At 43.4% G+C, this 21,800-nt stretch overlaps 1 protein-coding gene across 2 annotated transcripts in view; it reads right to left on the bottom strand.

Annotated features, from left to right (window-relative positions):
* Window positions 1–21,800, bottom strand: part of SORT1 (sortilin 1) — a 57,428-nt gene that overhangs the window by 17,747 nt on the left and 17,881 nt on the right. The window contains exons 2-10 of one of the 2 annotated variants that reach the window (XM_066625427.1): window positions 14,320–14,379; window positions 11,231–11,304; window positions 8,590–8,692; window positions 6,331–6,495; window positions 5,992–6,065; window positions 3,226–3,275; window positions 1,802–1,932; window positions 982–1,126; window positions 505–660 (exon numbers count right to left, since the gene is read on the bottom strand). In XM_066625427.1, coding sequence (XP_066481524.1) covers window positions 505–660; window positions 982–1,126; window positions 1,802–1,932; window positions 3,226–3,275; window positions 5,992–6,065; window positions 6,331–6,495; window positions 8,590–8,692; window positions 11,231–11,262 — 856 coding nt within the window. In that variant the 5' untranslated portion in view covers window positions 11,263–11,304; window positions 14,320–14,379. The remainder of the gene's footprint in view (window positions 1–504; window positions 661–981; window positions 1,127–1,801; window positions 1,933–3,225; window positions 3,276–5,991; window positions 6,066–6,330; window positions 6,496–8,589; window positions 8,693–11,230; window positions 11,305–14,319; window positions 14,380–21,800) is intronic. The other variant, XM_066625426.1, reaches the window with a different exon arrangement.

The raw sequence follows: 21,800 nt of genomic DNA, 5'->3' as shown, positions 1-21,800 counted from the left end.
GGAGAAGTTTCTGCACAAGTATGCCACCTTTCTACTTTGAATAAAAAACTCATCATTTTTTTCTCAAGCGGAGCAGTAATTCCTATCTTCCATAGGAGCTTGGTATCTGTTCTGCCTCTTTACTTGGCCCAGCAGTCTAAAGAGATTAAACTTTGAGCTGAATTCAGACAGTTCTATAGGATGGAGCATAAACAAACCATTTATAATCACAGACACTGATTCCACTTTACTCCCACTAATTATTCCTACTCCCACTAATTATTCCTACCATGGTCCATGAAAGCAGAATTGGATCCTGCACTACTAAGCATGTGAGACAGCTATGAGAAAATCAAGCCACAATATAAGCTAATTCTCCACAAGTCAGCAAACAGAAGCTTTATGGCGTCCTCTGCATGATTCTGCTGACTCACAAAGATTCATCAACTGAGATTTTTCAGTCCATCCAGCCAATCAGTAAGCACCCTGAGACCATGAAGTCATTCTGCAAGAGTGAGCACTCACCTTCTGAGAGCACACTAGTGATATAGATGCCTCGTAAGGAGGTCACATTGGTGAAATCCGTCTCTCCTCTAGTGGTAGTATAAAGATGCCTTTCTAAGGATTTGGAATATATAATGCCTTGATCATCAGAGGTGTAAATTGTTCCATACCCAGTATCTGCAAGAAAAAATAATAGATGAACAAGGGAGGGACCTTAGCAAGTTATCACAGAACAGGGTTGTCGATGTAGCACTACAACACTCACCATTAAATAGGAAGTTACAAAGTTTTGAATTTGAAAAATTTCTGGTAGTCAGTTTAGCAGGTGTAGGATTAAATACTTTATCATTATATTAAATTTGATAACATTTCTTTAACCAGAGTGAGAGTAGTATAAACTTTATATGCCTATGATTTACTTCCAAATCAATGCATACCTGTTGAGAGCTATAATAACTCAACAAATATACACCATTCACACTACCTTCCCTCTCTCACCTCCAGGTTCATCCACATGCATGAACACCATGTCATTATTAGCTGCTAAGATGGAATAAAACTGTTCTTGTCCCACTGAAGGTAGTTGGGCCATGTTCCAGGTTTCACCTTGATCCAGAGACACATGGATTCGCCTTGCACTACCCTAGAAAGGCAATAACAACATTATTGACCTTTTAGTATTACCCACACTGATGCTCTTGGTGACTATGTAGGATCCTACTCCATAGGAGAGTAGGAAACAGCACACACACACACCAGGATGCTATGGTATTATGCAAAAACAAGTAGTCCTCAACAGGTATTCCCTCGGTCGCAGGCCAGAAAAATTGTATATTGGGATGGAAGTGGCAGAAGACCTCTCCTGCTATTTGCTGAAATGCCACCTTTATCACAGAGTTTTAAAAAATGTGTATTTTCACTGCTGTTAAGTGACTAATTCTGCAAAACTGATTAGTTTTGTTCTCTGGTTAAGGGAAGTATATAATTTAAAAGGTTACTTTATCACTGCAGCTGTTAAAATGCCTCTGTTTACATCAAGTTTTTCTTAAAACACTGTGGATTAGTATAGTAACGTATGCTGATCTTTTTTTAACTTATCAATTTTGTCAACTGTGTATCATAACTGCTGATATTATGAGAAACATGAGTTTACTCACAGACCTGATTTGATGTCTTAAAGTAAAACTTTAAGTGAACCAATATAGGTTAGCACCATAACACATGACCTTCTTTGTTCTCAATTTTAGAAAATAAAAAGAACTTACTGTAACAGCTCAGCTCACTGGCCCAACAGAAGTCCAAAAGGAGAGTTTCCTACCTTTTCTGTCATCACAGAAGCAAAGAGGAAGCGTCCACCCAGACCAAAGGAATATATTTTTGTTCCTATAGTCTTGAATGTCTTTCCAAGGTCTTTAGTTCGCTTCAGCTCCAATAACCCAAGATCAGCTTCTTGAACAAGAAAAGAAATGTGAATTAAGACTGTTCAAACTGGAAAGATAGAGAAAATACACTAAACCAGGGCTTCCCAAACTAGGGTGTCACGACACCCCAGCCTGAGAGCCCTGGCCTCTGCCCCTTTAAGGGGGGAGCATCACATTGTGGGGAGGATCCCCAGGATCGCATTGCTAAGGGGGCTGCAGGGACTGGGATGTACTCACCAGTCCCTGCAGCAGCCTCCCAGGTGTGCGGGAAGCCCTGCGCAATCCTCCGCAGGGCTCCCCAGCCTTATAAAAGTGAAAGTGCAGTGATCGCGCTCTACTTCTGGTTTTGCAGAGGCGGAGCGTGATCACTGTGCTTTCACTTTTATCAAGCTAGGGAGCCCTGCAGATAGTTGCACAGAACTTCCCACACCCCCGGGAGGCTGCTGCAGGGACTGGTGTGTACATCCCAGTCCCTGCAGCCTCCTTAGCGACGCGATCCTGGGGATCATGTCGTTGCCTCCTCCCTGCCCCTGCAAGAACTTACATGCTCTCAAACTCTTCCTGAGCACTAAGAGTTTGAGAACCACTGAGAACTCCCTGAGAGTTTGAGAACCACTGTGCTCCCTGAGAGTTTGAGAACCATTGAGAACTCCCTAAGAGTTTGAGAACCACTGTGCTCCCTTAGAGTTTGAGAACCACTGAGAACTCCCTGAGAGTTTGAGAACCACTGTGCTAAACAAAAGCTGGGAAGTGCTGAATCTCTTAAGTAGGGTTAAAACAGACCCACTTGTACTGGTAGCTGGATAGCACAATAAAGACCTCATTGCCCCTTGCCTCCAAGGCCACTGCATGACATCTACTTCCCTTCTTCCTTTTCAACCAACAACCAGCTGCAATAGCCGTTTACCACCCTTCACCAGCCACTGATGTAAAAATAATAATAATAAACCTTTTTATTCCATTATTCTTTCCCTTTATTCCAATAAGATGGATAGGGGAATTTCTATAAGCATGACATTTTAGTGGATAGATCAAAGGAAGAAGTTGCTACACACAGAGATAGAAAGGGCATGCTGAAACACTTTTATTATTATTCAAACAATCACAGATTGTCCATCATACCTTCTCAGGAGCGCTTTTGTTCAAAATGATCCATTGCCTCCCTTAAATTGATTTATTCAGCTCACTATTTAAGAAGCTGTTAAAACCTTTATAGGATTTTGAACTCAATAAAAAGTCTCTATCAAACCTATTGCTACGCTCAGACCTGTTCTAAGCAACAGCATAATTATTCATCATAATAGGGCTTGGGAGTACTCACTACAAGAGCCGTTCAGGTAGGTGGTGAAGAAGATGGTTGTGTCCGAGTCCCTAGAAATAGCCAGGAAAGACACACAGCTTATAGTGCTTGGAGGCAGAAAAGCCACCTAAATGATACATTGACAATGAGACTTTGTTTCAATGATAAGGCAAGTCCACGACAAAGCAGATAGTATATAAAATGACAGGGTTCTGACAGAGCATACTACATTACATTAACAAAAGTGAGGATTTCTTCTCTCTCTTTCTGCAAAAAAGAAAGAAAAAAAGAGTTCTATGCCTCTGCCAAAATACTGTACAAGAAAGTTCTTCATGAGTTAGCAATCATAAGCGTGACTCTTTAGACAATATTCAGGCGAGCAACACAAACCTTTTCCTTACTGGAGAGGAGAGGCACAAAGAAAGCTCTTGAACTCTGAGATAGAAACTTTTCTAATAGGACAGTTATACAGCTAAAATGATTGCTAACAAAGTACCAGATAGTACGAGAGTACCAAAGTACGAGTACCAAAGTACGAGATAGTACCAGGCCCAAGAACAACTCAAATATAACGAAAAACTTGGGACAGCAAAGAGCATGTTCCAGCCACCAGCTCACAAATGATAAACATTGTTTCCTCACTTTGGTAACCTCCTCCTTCCCACCACAGAGAAGGGGAGAAAATCTTTAAGTTCTCTGCAGACTGCAGAGAACCTAGGAGGGGGCCTTCACTGTGCCAGATCTGAAGCGAGACAGATCAACTTGCATTTCAGGTTCACATTAGGTTTTGAACAAGCAGAAGCAGTGTGAAGGAGATATACTAAGTACTGAGGAGTCACACCACTTTTCTTCTCTGAAGCACAAAATGAAGAGTCCTAACCCTGTCCCAAATCTCTGTCCATGCCAGAAGGCTCAGAGGAGGTGACAAGTTGGTGGCTACTACTAGTAAGCCACACACAGATTTGTTGAGTTCTACAAAATTAGAAATGCATTGTAGTAGAAAAGCCATTAGACCAAGATTCATATGCAAGACTCAGTGGAGTATTGATTCAATACTTCATGTTGGCATCCTTCAGTCTCGAAAGACTATGGTATCGCACTCTGAATGGTGGTTCTGGAACAGCGTCTAGTGTGGCTGAAAAGGCCGATTCGGGAGTGACAATCCCTTCCACACCGGGAGCAAGTGCAGTCTGTCCCTGGTCTGTCTCCCTGGCTATGGGCCTTCCTTCTTTGCCTCTTAGCCTCAGACTGTTGGCCAAGTGTCTCTTCAAACTGGGAAAGGCCATGCTGCACAGCCTGCCTCCAAGCGGGCCACTCAGAGGCCAGGGTTTCCCACCTGTTGAGGTCCACTCCGAAGGCCTTCAGATCCCTCTTGCAGATGTCCTTGTATCGCAGCTGTGGTCTACCTATAGGGCGCTTTCCTTGCACGAGTTCTCCATAGAGGAGATCCTTTGGGATCCGGCCATCACCCATTCTCACAACATGACCGAGCCAACGCAGGCGTCTCTGTTTCAGCAGTGAATACATGCTAGGGATTCCAGCACGTTCCAGGACTGTGTTGTTTGGAACTTTGTCCTGCCAGGTGATGCCGAGGATGCGTCGGAGGCAGCGCATGTGGAAAGCGCTCAGTTTCCTCTCCTGTTGTGAGCGAAGAGTCCATGACTTGCTGCAGTACAGAAGTGTACAAGCTCTGTGACGCAAGCCCTGTAGACCTGGATCTTGGTATGTTCCGTCAGCTTCTTGTTGGACCAGACTCTCTTTGTGAGTCTGGAAAACGTGGTAGCTGCTTTACCGATGCGCTTGTTTAGCTTGGTATCGAGAGAAAGAGTGTCGGAGATCGTTGAGCCAAGGTACACAAAGTCATGGACAACCTCCAGTTCATGTGCAGAGATTGTAATGCAGGGAGGTGAGTCCACATCCTGAACCATGACCTGTGTTTTCTTCAGGCTGATTGTCAGTCCAAAATCTTGGCAGGCCTTGCTAAAACGATCCATGAGCTGCTGGAGATCTTTGGCAGAGTGGGTAGTGACAGCTGCATCGTCGGCAAAGAGGAAGTCACGCAGACATTTCAGCTGGACTTTGGACTTTGCTCTCAGTCTGGAGAGGTTGAAGAGCTTGAAGAGCTCTTCAAGAGCTCTTCAAGAGCTCTTCAAGAGCTTGAATCTCTTCAAGATTCTCCCCAAGATCGGATGTCCACGCAGGCTCCTCAGCATCATCAGATCTTTCCACAAGGACATGAAGGGCACTGTTGTCTTCGATGGCTCCACATCGGACCCCTTTGACATCCGAAGCGGAGTGAAGCAGGGCTGTGTTCTTGCGCCAACCTAGTTTGGGATTTTCTTCGCTGTCCTGCTGAAGCAGACCTTTGGAACTGCAACAGAAGGCATCTATCTCTGGATCAGATCAGACAGAAAGCTCTTCAAACTCTCCAGACTGAGAGCAAAGTCCAGCTGAAATGTCTGCGATTCAATACCAGGGCTCAGCATTAACCTTAGCATGCAAAACTGAAAACGAGGTAGGACAACGAGATTTAACATTTCGCTATACACTTGGTCTTTTATTGTTCCAATAGTGCAACATGTTAGTATAAACTGAAGCAGTCACAGCAACTACCATAGAACATCTCCTGCAAATCTGACCATAAAGAGAAGCTTTCAGATACCTGGGTAGGAAACACCATTAAGAGTTCATCCCAGTTACCTTGCAAATACTCACAGCTGGTTCTACTGCAACCAAGAGAATATTTAACAACTCTCCCTTGAGAATGTTTGTTTTTCAGCTGCTCACCATTTTGCCAAGCAAACACCTTTGTGGACATCTTCCCATTTCTCACCAAAGTTTTTCGATACCCAGAGGCTGCCCTGAAATATTTAGAAAGGACTGCTTGTTATTTGATGCATCACTATAAAGTCACATATATTGAAATCTATCATGGTGTTAAACTACCACACTTCTTAAAATGCGAGCATGACTTGATCACACAGAAACTACAAAGATATCAATTATGATCACAAGGGGTCACGCAAGAGCAATCTTCCCTTCCCTACAATGACTTTATTACAACCACACCACCGAAGAAGTGAGCAGACAAGCAGTTCAGGCTCCCCAACTCCTAGTCCTCCTTACCTCAGTGCTGAGCGCCAACAACAAATCAGAATTCTGCGGGTGATAAATTATTTGAGTCAAAGGATGAAAAGGGAGATCTGTCAGGACAAAGTTCTTAGCAAAATCAGATGATCTGAAGATTCTTCCGGCACCATATAATCCAGATCTGTCCCCTGTCAATATCACCTAGACAGAAAGACACAAGGTCAGTTTTCATGATGAACATACAAAGCTCAGTCACTCTACAAAGCAGCGACTCATAACAAACTGGAAACTGACACTATCACAACATCTGTGCAGACATCTGTCCAAAGAGTGCAGTTTTAGAGAGAGTACATATACTCCACCATACATACAACAGGGTACAAGGGCAGGTTATCTAACCAGACTGATGGCCTTACTTTTATACCAGAAGTTTTCAGGGCCTGGCCTCTGCCCCCTTAAGAGGCGGGGGCAGAGAGGAGGCAGAGAGGATCCCCTGCAATCCCCAGGATCATGTTGCTCAGGGGCTGCAGGGACTGGGATGCATTCACCAGTCCCTGCAGTAGCCTTCCCTGGGTGCAGGGAGCCCTACACGAGTGTCTGCAGAGCTCCCCAGCCTGCAGAAAGTGATAGTGGAGCTATTGTGCTCTACCTCTGCAAAACAGAAGTAGAGCGCGATTGCTCCACTTTCACTTCTAACAGAGCTGCAGGAACTGGGGTGCATTCACCAGTCCTTGCAGCAACCATCCTGGGGTGCGGGGAGCCCTGTGCGAGCGTCTGCAGGGCTTCCCAGGTCGTCAGAAGTGAATATTTTGCATGGAGGTGGAGCGTGATCACTCCACTTTCACTTCTGCTGACCTGGGGAGCCCTGCAGAGGCTCGCACAGGGCTCCCCGCACCCCAGGACAGCTGGTGAGTGCACCCCAGTCCCTGCACCCCCTGAGCGCCGCAAACCTGGGGATTGCGTCTCTGCCTTCCGCCTGCCCCTGCTACCTCTCCCCCTGCCCCTGCAAGGACTTACTGTGGGTTTCAAACTCCCGGAGAATTTGAAAACAGCAGCCTTATAAATATTGCAGTCTGAAATTATACAAAAGGGTGTGTTCCTATGGTATGAATGCACAGTTGCACTTCATTAATAAATGAAACTTTTTTAGACATTCTAAGACATTCTAACATCCTTGCCCACACAGTTCTGGGAATAGTATAGGAAGAGAAGAACTACACAAAGTGTACCATCCAAAGACAGCCTTGATGATCCAGGATGAAACCAGTGCTGAATGCAAACAATACAGCAAACTAGCAACAGAAAAATGCAGTAGCTTTGTGACACTCATGTAATCATACCCAGAAGCCTTTGTGTAATTCCACAGGCCAGGCCAGCAGTTCTCAAAATCTTCTGTAGAATTGGAGCCACTCTAAGTGTTTGCAGGGGTAGGTGGGATGGTGGCTACGCGATTGCAACCATCTCCGGTGGGGAACCAGGGGCTTGGTTTCTACTCACCCCATCTACTGCAGCGTCCGGGGGTGTGGGAAGCCCCCCCCCCAGAGCCCACTGTAGGGTTCCCTGTGCCTCAAAACACTGAAGAAATGTGATCTCGACCCACTTCGGGTTTTGCTATCGCAACCTAGAAATGGGTCACGATCACATTTCTTCAGTGTTTTGAGGCGTGGGGAGCCCTGCAGAGGCATCTGCGGGGCTCCCCAGACCCCCTGGTCACTGCAGCAGACAGGGGTGAGTAGAAACCAAGCTGCTGGGTTCCTGCCACAGCATGATCATTCCAATCATGTTGCCACTCCCACCCCACCCATTAAAGGTGCAAAGGCAGAACATCTCAGGCTGGGGCATTGTGGCACTGCAGTTTCAGAATCTTTGGCATACTTACTTAGATACTTAGAAATCTCTAGCATAGGCACAATAATTATTTTGCTCTACAGTCAACAGGTTACATGGAATAATGGCACTAGTTTACAAGCAGGGCACTAGTTTACAAGCAGGGAGACTCAAGCGTGTTATTATGTCTCAAGGTCATGTAGCAAGATAATGGAAAATAAGCTAGAGTAGAGATGCTATAGCACAACAGCATCTAGGCCATGTTGCACCATACATTAGTTGACTTATCAAACAACCATTTGCTGAAGAACTGGGAACAAAGTTCAGTTCCCTCTTGAACCCCTGGAATACTACAAAACCAACAAGTTCTCAAATCTGCTTTTTAGTATTAAGCTCAATTACTGACATGCAAGTTTTTGTGCCTGATTTTATTTCAGGATTAACTCCACATTAACAGGTATTTCCTACCTTTCCTGAATTCTCTGGTCCAATAGCCATTCCAAATTCTGTTCTGATGAAAGTGTTGTTAATGAGGTATGTAATATCTGTGAATGTTTTCCCATAATCTTCACTAAGATGGGAAAAAAAAGTTGTTAGTGTAAGAATTTCAATACAACTTGTTCAAAGAAGGCAAAGTTGTTACTGGCAATGTTACAATTTGCATTTAGGATCCTTATAAAGCAACCCAGCATACCAAATAAATGGCAGGAGGAGCAGTAACATTTTATCAGCACTATGTGGAGGCTGCTTTAAACTATTTTTTGTCATTGCATTATGAGACATTTGTGTACAGTGCATCCCGAAGTGGGTGTTGTGACCTAAAGCACAGTGAGTTATGATCTGGGCCCTTCCTTTGCATCTGTTTGGCTCCAAACAGGAGCCATTTTGGAAGCCCCATTACTTAATGGAACCTCTGGAGGCCTCTCCTGGCCTGGCAACTCTACAGGTCTCTGCAGACTACAAAAGCCTCCATAAGCCACTTCTGGTTTTCAGAAGCTAATTCTGGTTCTGAAACCCGAAGTGGCTTATAGAGGTTTCAGAGGGCCATTCTGAGGCAAGTAAAAGCCTGTAGAGTGGGTCTCTGGGCCAGGAGAGGTCTCCAGCATCACCAGGAGTGTCATGATCCACCACAGGGGATGAAGTGGGTCATGGAGCTGCAGCAGCTCATCATGAGACTGAGATATCTTTTGTACATGACCACAAACCTCCAGAAAGAAAGGAAGAATGGAGAAAATTATCTCCCAAATAATATACATGGATAATTTGCTGTGAATAATGGAAGAGTCATTAAGAGCTATTCGCTAAACAGGACCAACTAAGCTGAATTTACTAAACAGGCAGCACAATCCTAAGCTGCACTGGTACAGCGGGGCTATATGGCCTCCGCTATATCCAATGCAGTTTAGGAATAGGCTGGAGGTCACCTCGGGGTAAAGGGATATTTTTCTCCTTATCCAGGCCTGTCACCTGGATCTGCACCTGCTAAATAGCAGGCACAAGTCTAAGCAGCCCAGTGTAATATTGGCAGGCCCAGGATGAGGGTATGAATATGGCAGAGGCCTGCTCCACCAATCCCACCTCCCAGGCCTGATCCCCCTGCTGAAATGCTCCCTCCCTGCCTCAGAATTACCCATCTGCTGCCCCTCTGCAGCCTGGCACAACCTTGCCTGCACCATCCAGTGAAAGACCTGGATGCAACATTGGCAGGGCAGCACAGGCCTCCCCTCCCCCTCCCCCCCCCCCCCGCCCCCGGGCTCTGCTTATTCTTGGGACTTGCCATATTTCAAGTTTTTTTCACTTATACTTTTGGGGCTCAATCCTATCCAACTGATATAACCGCAGTGCAGTCCCAAGGTAAGGGAACAAAAGTTTCCTTCCCTTGAGGAGGTCTCTATGATTGTACCCCCACAGCAGCATGCAGCACATGTCCCATTGGCATGGTTGCATCAGCGCTTTAAAGTTAGATAGGACTGCACCCTTGATAGGCAAACTGTCCACAGTGTATCACCACTTATAAACCAACAACAGCACACCAGATGCACAGCTGTTTGGAATCTTGAAGAAGGGACCAAGCTTTCTCCAACCAACTGTCCACACAGGACAGTGGAGAGTGGAGAATGCCTGAATTGGTAAGCTGAAATTTGTTTTTCCTCAAGCTTCTGTTAAGAATACTGTCACTCATGTTCATTCATGCTTTGGCAGGAGCAACACTTTACTAGAGGGAACTGCTTGCCAGGCTTGTTATCCCTAGTGCAACTGATTTTCTTTAGCAGCTAGAAAGGGAAATATCATACACAAAAACCAGGAAGGAATCACTGAGTTTTGTTTTGTTTTTTTTGCTTCCTGCTGACAAGGAACTACACCCACAAGGGCAAGTGTATGATTGTGGAAGTGACTCCTTCCTCACTCGGAATATGGTGAAAAACATGAGAGGGGGGCAAGCTCTTCAAGCACTCCCAAGCTTTCGTTGCCTGTAGTAGCAAGTCAGGAGAGTACTTCCATTTCCATGATTCCCAACAGGCAGAGTGGGGTTGGCTTTCTTATGGTCATTCTTTAAGATAAACTCACTTCTAGACATTCAAGGATTGTGGAACAATGTGTTTATAATTCAGTGAAGACTAAGTGACATACCCATCCATCAGTAAGGCAGATGAGCAAACAAGCCTGTAGCAATTTTCTTCTGAAGTCCATTTCTGAGGTAGCATGGGACACTTGGCATATGACCCATTGTTAAATGAGTATGGCTTCCCTTGCCAAACATAATGGATGTTTTGGTCAAACTGCAGTGTGCCAACAATTTAGACTCTTCAAGAGTTTCAAATATGAAAATAGGATACAATCTGGTCCTTGAGAATCAGCCCTGCCCTTTGGCCACCCAACTCAACCTGATGCTCTGGCTTTGTAGAGTGGAATGATCTGTCACCAGTTGAGAAACCCTGCCCCAACTGCTATACCTAAGCAACCTGAGCTTGCTCCCAAATCTTCACATACAGAAACATACAGCAAATTGCTAGCTTGAAGAAAGGATTATGATTACAGTGTGGGTTTCAGTTCAGTGATATTAACAGATATCACTGAATATCAGTTCAGTGATATTAAACTTTCTCACCTTCGGTAGAGTTTAGATTGCCCAAAACTCATGATCACCAGAGGTATCTGAAATGTGGTCAACACAAGAATAACCTGGAGAGAGAAAAGCCAGTTAGCTCCAATAGTGTGAAAGAACAACAGCTAATATGAGTATTAGCCAGCCAAATTTCTACCTTTAAAAAGGTCAATTTGAATGACGATATTTCATGGGTGGTACCTGGAATTGTCAATATAATTTTTTCTGGGTTTTTTTGGCACGCTGGACTAATCTTACAAACATTTCAACAAAAGTGCAGACCACAACACACTACAGAAAATATTCCAAAAGTTAATTTGATCCAGAATATGATTATTTACAAAATAGACTTGAGTTGAAGCACGAACAAGATCAGTTTGACACCCCAAACTTAATGAAGGATTTTTTGGGTTTAATTCCAAAAATGCTTGTTCTATCTTTATAAAAGCTCTTTACTATGTTTGATAAGCTTTTGAAAAAGTTACCTTTCAATGCATTGCTACTATATGCAAAGAACTACAGTACTCCTAATGCTTCAACACCCTCTCCTAAAGTGTCAGTGTGCTTTTAGTTCCCAAAGAGAAGGTAACTTGATAATCCTTGGATCCACGTTTCTCAGTGAATTGCTAATCCCTGTCTAGAAACCTCTCTCTCAGCAATGTGATAAATTGTGATGTGTTTTTGTTAGCACAGTAAGAGTCAGCACAATGAGAGTCAAAATCTATTTTGTTCCACTAGTCTTCATCTTATGCTAAGAAACAGGAACTAGATACAGGGTCTCTATTCAAACATTTCTGGATCGCTACTTTCTGATCTTCAGACACACACATCAGACATGTATATGCCCTTTTATATTCTGACACTTACATTGTTCGATTCACAAATCATTAATTCAATGTGATGTGCTCATTCCTAGGGGTTTCCACAGTAGTTTATAATAGAATATAATAGAATCTGGCAACTGGAGTGACTGCAGACAGAACTTGACATAGTTAAGTGACACTAACATTATCGGTGACAGAAAAGGTTAGAGTCAACAGTGGGAGGGCATAACTTTCCAGCTCACTCCATCATGGTTGGACTAAGGAATGGTTAAGCAAGAATGAGAGACAAAGGTGAACAGTGTGCGGTTGCTAGGAATCCATGCAACCGTGTTCCCCCTTGTAAAGTAAAGTAAAATTACTTCCTTTTTATCCAGAAGCAATATCTGAAACTGTGCTATATTCTCACTTGGTTCCTCTTCCCTTTCATCCATGGTTAATTTTTCTCAGCCCAGCTGGTGGTGAAGCTGGTAGAAAGATAAACCCTCACCTACTGTCATCTAGATCGCAAGCTTTATTTATTACTTTATATTTATTTGTCACATTTCTATACTGTCCTTCCTCAAAGGAGCTCAGGGTGGTGTACATTGTTCCCTCCTTTTGTTCTCACAACAACCATGTGAAGTAGATGAGGCCAAGAGGTAGTGACTGGCCCAAGCTCACCCAGGAAAGTTCATGGTCTAGTGGGGATTTGAACCTGGATATTCCAGGTCTAATTCCCAAACCACAACATTATCTTGGCTCTCATACCGGGAAGTCATATCATGTCACGTCAGTGACAGTAGGAGTAGCAGCAACTCATGGTATTTTCCACCTTACCTAGGTGGATTTGAGGGACTGCTCACATTGCCTCTTTCCTTCATTTCTGGGAAAGAAGGGTGACCTGGAGATGACCCATCTTTCCAATGTTCAGGACTATGTTGGCCAACACAGTTACCAACCTAAAGTTTAAAGTCAATATTTTACTCAGCCTGAACAAGAGAGATGTGATTTTAGCAACTATGGAGTATGCTGGGCGGAAGAATAGGTTGAGCCTATTTATCTGGGAATTTTGTTTCTGAAGATCTGGCTCAATACAGGTCCCCTGGCCCTGTGCTGAGCGAGATTCAGCCCAACCTGAAGCCTCTGAAGGTGACTGGAGCTGAGTTGTGCCTCTGGAGGCTCTTCTGAGGCCTGTGGAAGCCTCCCTGAACCTCAGAAAGTCTTCTAAGGCCTCTGGAAGGCCTTAGAAGGTCACTTTCGGTTTTGTGTCAAAACTGGACATGGTGTTTTAAGGTCTTTGGAGGGCCTGCGAGGCTTTTATCTGCTGTTTTTTGGTATCCTTGGGAGCTCCAGGAAAAAATCCCCAGCAGATACCATGGCACCACCCATATCTATAATCCTCATGCATCATCTGCATAAAATGATAGTAAAGATGATATAATCATCATCTGCATAAAATGATAGTAAAGCTTATGATTTTATCAAAAGGTATAAATGTACCTAGCAGTTGAATCTAAGTAAATCATTAATAAGACAATGCTATATATCAAGAATAAGAACTTGCATTTTGCACCTGTATCTGAAATAAAGCATATTTTGCACATGACACATCCAAAGCAACTTTCATAGTTTCTACTCTCTTTTTTCATGGTCTCTGCACTCAAGGGGCATATGACAATACAGTATTGCAATACTGACATTTCATTCCTTCATAGTGCCCTAAACCAGTTTGCCTGCTGGGGTTGGAAAAACATCACAGTCTTGGAGGCCTCTGACAAGAAAACATCAATATCTATAGTAAGTTTCTAGCAGTGGCTCACTGTGCCTGAAACATAGTTCAGCGTTGCCCTAACTTTGATTGCTGCTTTGGAAAATTTGGTTCCAGAGGAACAGTCAGTTACCCTATGCAGGATGTGAAGAAAAAGAGGTTATGTCTCCTTCTCTGCAACAAAACCTCAGCAGTTAGGCAATTCTCAATTCTTAACTGATAGCTAGACAATTCTAACGAAATCCAAAGTGAGTCACCCAATATACAACAGCTTCTTCGGCAGTGAGTAGGACAATAACAGCTTGACAAAGAACCTGAATGGCTTGCAACAGAGTATCTGAAGAGATTGCAAGAGAATTGCTCCTTATTGTTTCATCAGAGAGGAATACTTTTCTATGCAGAAGGTAAGAGAAAACATCCATTACATCAAAGTCATATACCGGTGGAATTGTTATTTCACACACTTTAATTAAATTGCTTTTGAATGAATATTTTAAAATTTGTTCATTTGCATTACTTACCCCAGTACTGTCTCCAATCCAGGAGAGGGATACTGAGCCACTCAGATCACTGAAGACACACTGCAAAATGATTACAAATATTATTTAGTTTTTTTGCTCTTCATGCCAGAAAACAAACAATCCCTGCCTTCCATTCTCAAGTGGCAAGTGGCATTCTCAAGTGGCAAGTGGTTTCTGGATACAAACTCAATATCCTTTAGAACCACATTGCCTCCTATTTACCCTACTCAAGTCAAGTAATTGAACCTGGATTTGAACCTGGATATTCCAGGTCTAATTCCCAAACCACAACATTATCTTGGCTCTCATACCAGGAAGTCATATCATGTCACATCAGTGACAGCAGGAGTAGCAGCAACTCATGGTATTTTCCACCTTACCTAGGTGGATTTGAGGGACTGCTCTTCATTTCTGGAAAAGAAGGGTGACTTGGAGTGACTTGGGGATGGCAGGAGGTCTGGTCTAGAGGGAAGAGCCTCCGTTTGCCCGAAGATAACATCAGAAGATTGCCAGTTCGAGGACACCAGCAGCTCCCTGAACAGCTGAGAATGGCGAGACCTTGAAGCAGCTGACAAGCCAAGCTGAGTGATTCCACCTGCTCTTGGTGTGAGGAAGAAGCATCTTGGCTGCCCTCCATGTGAGAAATGGAGCTGCTTGTCAGCCTGCGTTGGAGAACTGGAGGCCAGAAGTGAGACCAAACCAGGAAGATCCATTCTGAAATGTTGGTTCTTGAAAGAGAGAACCTCTATGATTGTAAAAATCCCCTTGAGGGATTTAGAAATGCCTGCCTATGTAAACCGCCTTGAATAAAGTCAGAGGAGTAATCCGATGACCAGAAAGGCGGTATATAAATACTATTAGTTCTTAATTATAGCTACTGAGCCTAAGTGAACAGATCATATAACTCATGAAGAGTTGATCTACCAGCGTATCTATTCTGTACATGTCATGGGTTAGATTTCAACCTCCTCCAGGGTTTCTGAATGCATCACCAATAAAAGAAAAGAACCTTCCTAGAACAGTGAATGAGTTTGCCATTTAATATATTATTTCATGTGATGACTCCTCTTGCAGCACTTTTCACATTAAAGTGCATGTCAGAGCACTTTGCTATGACACACACAGAAAATGGACATGTAAGTGTTACAGGTAGTTTGCAAGCAACACTGGCCTTGCAACTCTCCACAGACTTTCTCAGAACATTCCATTCAAGTTCTAGAAATCCACAACTAATATTACTATCAACTTCTGGTTAAGCTTTGCAAAGATCTTTAATTTTTTACCATAATATGAATTGGTTCATTTTCCTAGAGACAAAATGAACTGCAAACTTGTTCCATACAGCTGCTATCAAAAGCTTTTTTTCAGTATAGCTGACTCTCCTAGTACGATAATCTATTATCCACTATCAATGAGTTATTGTTTACAGCAACTGAAAAATCGACTGATCTAAAAAAAATTGTCCAGCGTTACTAATGAAAGCTTTCCTTTTGGGCTTCAACAGCAGCTTCAAGGTACAATTTTTTAGGACTGCAGAGCAGCGTAAAAGGGTTAAATACATCCCCCTATGTGCTGTATGTGCTATAGACTGCCTGCTTCCTATAGACTCCCTTCCACTATTCCTGCTATTCCACTATTCCTTCCACTGCCTGCTTCCTATAGACTCCCTTCCACTATTTAAAAAGCAATGCATTTAACAAAATGTGCTATTTGGTCCTGAGGCTCTAACTACGTATGTGCGATTCTGAGTTCTGAGATCCTTTCCTCCAGGGTTGTTTCAAAGCCAAAACAACATGTGTAGATAGGCTGAGAGTTAAACAGATAAAAAGTGTGCTGAAAGGCTGATAACCTGTTTCACTCTTACCCTTTCAGTTCAAAATCACCTTTCCAAAGTTCCTTTCAGCTCTGGGAAGAAACATATGGGGGTTCCAGTCATTTTCCATCTCCCCCATCATGAAAAAAACAACAACAGCTTGAGTGATTTAGAGAGAAAAATGACCAAAGAGGAACAGGTTAAGCCAGTGATTTTCAACCTTTTTTTCATCTCACGGCACAAGGTACTAAAATTGTCAAAGCACACCATCAGTTTTTTGACAATTGACAAGGCATACCATGCTGTTGGTGGAGGCTCACATCCACTAGTGGCCCTACTAATAAATGACCCTCCCTCAAATTCCCATGGCACACCTGCATACCATTCACGGCACACCAGTGAGAGCCAGGATGGTGTAGTGGTTTGGGAGGTGGACTTAGACCTGGATGATCCAGGTTCAAATCTCCCCTCAGCCACAAAGCTTCCTGGGTGACCTTGGGCCAGTCACTTTCTCTCAGCCTCACCTACCTCACAGGGTTGTTGTGAGGACAAGAAGGAGGGGAGGAGCAGCTGTGTAAACCGCTCTGAGCTCTTTGGAGGAAGGGCGGTATAAAAATGTGAATAAATAAAAAAAAAATAAAGTGTGCCACGGCACAGTGGTTGAAAATGGTTGGGTTATGTTAAGCAGTTCAGTCTTCTTCTGTTCAGGTTTGCAGCCGCCACAGAATGCTTGGATTTAAAAGCAAAAAATGTAAAGGAAAGAATCACAGAACTATGGATAACATGTACCTTGAGTCTGAGTTCCCTTACAGTCTGTACCAAATTGATTATGGTAGTTGCTTACAATTTCAAAGCCATGTACAAACAGCACCACTGCTTTCTTGGAAATGTTCACTGTGCATGGATGTTCGCACAGAAAAAGGGGGAAATCATAAGTGCAGTGCAAAAGAAAGACATTCACAGATGGTTAACCTTAGACTTTTAAAGGTCACCTCACATTAAATTTCAACCTGCTTACACTACTGCTAAGATAGCAGGGATCTGTATACAGTGCAGCAAGCACCTGGGCCTTGAAATATCATGGTTCAAGCACTGTTGCAAATTAGAGAAGAGAGGGATGAACTAAGAGACAAGTCCAATACAACGTTCCACTCTCCCAGAAAGACTCAGATATGCCAACACACCAGGTGTATGTATTGCTATGAGCAGCTATATTAGCCCTCTGCTTGAAAGTCTCCCAATAAACCCATGCAGAACTAGGAAAGCAGCCAAGCATGCTACCACCCTGAAAAGAGTGGTGAAACTGTTCAGTTAGCAGGACATTTATTTATTACCCAGAAAGCAAAACAAGACAACAGTGTTTCAACCTCAAGAACCCAGCTGCAATTGCCAGCTGCTAAGAGATAGGGTGACAACTACAACATAGATCCTACCTTGTTTTAAAACATGTTTTCCCTTGGGCCATGCATATTTTACCCCCCAGATGGTAACAGCCACAGCTCCAGGTCATAGCTGATCCTTTGCCACAATCATAGTCGCTTCAAATGTTATACAAGCAATAATATCCATGCCAGAGAAGTACAATATGAAGCAACGCATCTCCGAGGACTCTTGAGAAGCAATGTTTCATGGACACCACTCAAACTGATATGAGTCTTCACATGTACATGCCCATTAGCACAAGCAGAATGCACCTGAATTCTCCCTGGCCACACAATGTAAATTTCAATCTTTTCAGTTCCAAGTTGGGAGACTGGGGAGGTATTGCATTCACATAAAGACAGTATCAGACATGTACTTTTTTTTTTTTTTACACATACTGATGTGATGGGAAGAGGGGATTACACAAACATTTCTCCAAGGGAGACATTTTGAGAAGAGTGGAAATAAACACAATGCTTAATTTCATATCAAATGTAAACTTATTTTATTATTGTAGGGTTACGAAATGTTGAAGTATAAGTTCGCAAAGAATCCCACAATTTAATGTATTTCTGAAAAACTGAAGTATATATATGTTTTATTAAGATAACTGCAAGCATACCCTGGTAAGACATGGAGCTGCAAGCTGCTGCACCCCAGGGCACCTGAGCATGCATTAATTTTTTCCACTGCGAAACTGGAAGAAAAACCTTAAAATAAAAACTATCAATTTGACAGTAAAAGTCGGGTTTAATATCTGGGCTTAAAACTGTATGTAGACCTCAGCGTTTTTCTGCAACATTTGCAAGCACATTTCCAATATCGAGACCTAAGATTGCTGTCTCGTAATCCAGTCACACACAGAAGCAACGCAAACAGAACTAAGATTACTATCTTTGACTCTTGGATCAAAGAGGTTGGCAGTAGTGTGCCCAATCCTATCCAATATTCCAGTGCCGGTGCTGCTGTGCCTAAAGGGTATGCACTGCTTCCTGTGTTGGGAATGCAGTCACAGAGGCCTCCTTAAGGTCTGGGAACATTTGTTCCCTTACCCCGGGGCTGCATTGCAGTTGCACCGGGGCTGGAAAGTTGGATAGGATTGGGCTGTGACCGTGTTACAATATTGCCTTGCACACTGATTTAAGAAGTACAGTATTTCACTCACTATTCTGAAAGAAGAATCTATTTAATACAAGATTGGTGGGAAAATGAAAACAAACTTCAAATTTTTCCACTGCAGGCCTTTTGGAAGAAAAATATACATGTCTTCTCTCATTTTTCTGGGGTACATCTCCAACAGACATTACATCGCTAGGCACTACAACCCAATTTATTTGCTGCTTTCTTCCCATGGTGAGTATGAGGGGCAAATGCACTCATACGAGGTTGAGAGATTTTCTAGAACACAATGCCTGCACATGCCAAAATAAATTTTTTTGGAAGGAAGAGGTAAGCAATAGAAGCCATATCTGTTTGGAAAATAGGACTTGGTGAGAAACTGATCATTAGATGCTAAAGGGGTTAAATTACCCTTCTTGGCTATGGAGACATGGCTGTAATTAGCAACTAGACCAGGGGTGCCCAAACCCCAGCCCTGGGGCCACTTGTGGCCCTCAAGGTCTCTCAATGCTGCCCTCTGGGAGCCCCCAGTCTCCAATGAGCCTCGGCCCTCCAGAGATTTGTTAGAGTCCACACTGGCCCAACGCAACTGCTCTCAGCGTGAGGGCGACTGACCACTCGCGTGAGCTCTGGGATGAGGACTCCCTCCACTGCTTGTTGTTTCACGTCTGTGATGCAGTAGCAGCAGCAAAGGAAAGGCTAGCCTTGCTTTGTGCAAGGCCTTTTATAGGCCTTGAGCTATTGCAAGACTTTCATTCATTCATATAGGTTCATCTTTAATATATTCATTTATGTAAACATATGTAAATTTGTTGAAATTTTAAATGTAAATTAATTCTTTTTCTTCCCCAGCCCCCGACACAGTATCAGAGAGACAATGTGGCTCTCCTGCCAAAAACTTTGAACACCCCTGAACTAGACCAAAGAACAGCAAGGTTGCTAACAACTCTTTGTTTACATAGATTGCGCCTTCAATAGGCATGGAAGGGGCAATGCCAGTCCTCTTACAGAAATATTCGAAACTCTGGTGTGAGATATGTTTAGCATTACTGAGAAATGCAAACTACAGACAGAGCTAAAATTAAGGGTCAGAAGCAGACACAAACCAAGCGAAAACTTTTTTTTAAGAGGACCTAGAGCAGGGGTCTCTAAACTTTCCAGCTGAAGGGCCACATCAAATAACTGGCACAATGTCAAGGGCCGGGAAAAAAATATTTAATATAAAATTTAAATAAATACATTAGAGATGTAACTTAAATAAAGAAATAAATAAATGGGCTCAGATGTCCAGGATTTCTCCAAGCACCAACACAGCCCAAGAAACAAAGCACACACTTAAATGGATCCCCATTCCCCCACCCCACAAGCACAACTCTGCTTGTGTTTGGTCAACTGGGCCAGAGGCTCTCAGGAGATCAGAGGTTGACTGCAGGCCAGATAGAGGCTCACTACAGGCCACATCTGTGCCCTGGGTCAGGGTTTGGAGACCCTTGACCTAGGGCAAGAAGAATAAAGTGGATGAGACAGATAAGCACTAATTATTGGAACAAGTTTGTAGAAAAAAGAAGTTTATAATCCCTATGGCTGTAAGGATACTGTACAATATATGCAAAACCATGTGGCAAATGCCTGGTAAGATCTCAGAGACCTCCCTGTAAAGGTCTCACCTGGGCAGAGGAGTGCCTCAGAGATAGATGAGTGAGGGGATAGCACCTGGGTCCTCCTGGGTGAAAGAAGTCTCTTTGGGTTGGTCCTGGTTCCACTGAAGGGCCATCAGTAGGCACAGCCCACACCATTGGGGGGGGGGGTTTGCCAGAGGGACAAGAAGCCTACTAAATCTGCCACTGGACAGTGTGTATCCTACCCACTGTGGTGACTTGAACACCACATCAATGACAGAAACAATACAAGACACACTGTTGCCCCCCTTTAAAAGCTATTGCTGAATATGGGACCATGACTAGGTTTTAGGTCATCCAGGACAATTCTGCATCTAAGGTTATTGAGGGACTATGGACTATGACTGGAGTATTGGTTTTAGCTTAAAGCTTCTATTATTGTTCTGGTTGCAGTACAGCTGAGGGTTTAACAAAAAAAAAATCACAAAATGGAACTTCCATGTACTTAACAGCAAACCATGTTGTCATTCTGGCAGCCTGGCCAGCTGGTTCATTGCCTTTAATTCCAATATGTCCAGGAACCCAACAAAAACAACATGATCATCTTCTAATCTAGAGCAGGAGTCTCCAAACTTTTTGGCCAGAGGGCCGCATCAAATATCTGGTGTGGTGTGGAAGGCCGGCAAAAAAATTTAAATATAATATTTAAATAAACAAGAGATGGAACTTAGATAAGTAAATGAATGAATGAATGGGCTCGTTCATTTAACCTCTCTGGGCCTCAGAACACTCTCCAGACACAATCAAAGCACAGTTCCGGTCATATTCAGTTGAATGAGCCAGAGGCTTTCTGGGGACAAGAGGTTGGCTGCCAGCTGGAAAGAGGCTTGCTGCTTGCCGCATCTGGCCCCCGGGCCCGGGTTTGGAGACCTGTGATCTAGAGCAGTGGTTCTTACCCTTTCCAGCCCGGGACCCACTTCTGAGAATGACAATCTGTCTGTGACCCACCAGAAGTGATGTCATCAACCTGGAAGTGATGTCATGGCAGAAAGTGACATCATCAAGCAGGAAGTGACATCCCTGTGATATCAGAGCCAGAAGTGATTTCATCAGGCAGGAAGTGACATCACTGTTCTTACCTAGGAACTCAAACTGTAAATGACAAGAGAAAATATTCCAGCTCAGAAGCTTCTTCCAATTCTGTAAAACCACCACCAAGAAGTAGGAAGTTTTAAACTTATGTCAGAACTGTCAGCTGGCAACAATAAAGCAAAATTGGTGAAAGACCATGGCAGAGCTGTAATTCTCTGAAGGTTGAACCAGCGATACAAGCAAGGAGTGAGCCTTGTGGGCTTTGAAATCACTCAGTTGCCAGGACAGCCACCACCATTCCCATCATCAGTAATGCACCCCATTTCACAAATTGCCCTGAACATTCCAAATGCTTCTCTGCCACATACACTGACTTTACTTTCAGTTAAGTTCACATACAAACCTAAAGGTAACCA

Source organism: Tiliqua scincoides, chromosome 4 (assembly GCF_035046505.1).
Source record: "Tiliqua scincoides isolate rTilSci1 chromosome 4, rTilSci1.hap2, whole genome shotgun sequence".
NCBI classification, from domain to species: Eukaryota; Metazoa; Chordata; class Lepidosauria; order Squamata; family Scincidae; genus Tiliqua; species Tiliqua scincoides.
The sequence above is the reverse complement of the archived record's forward strand: the minus strand, read 5'-3'. Positions and strand labels throughout refer to the sequence as shown.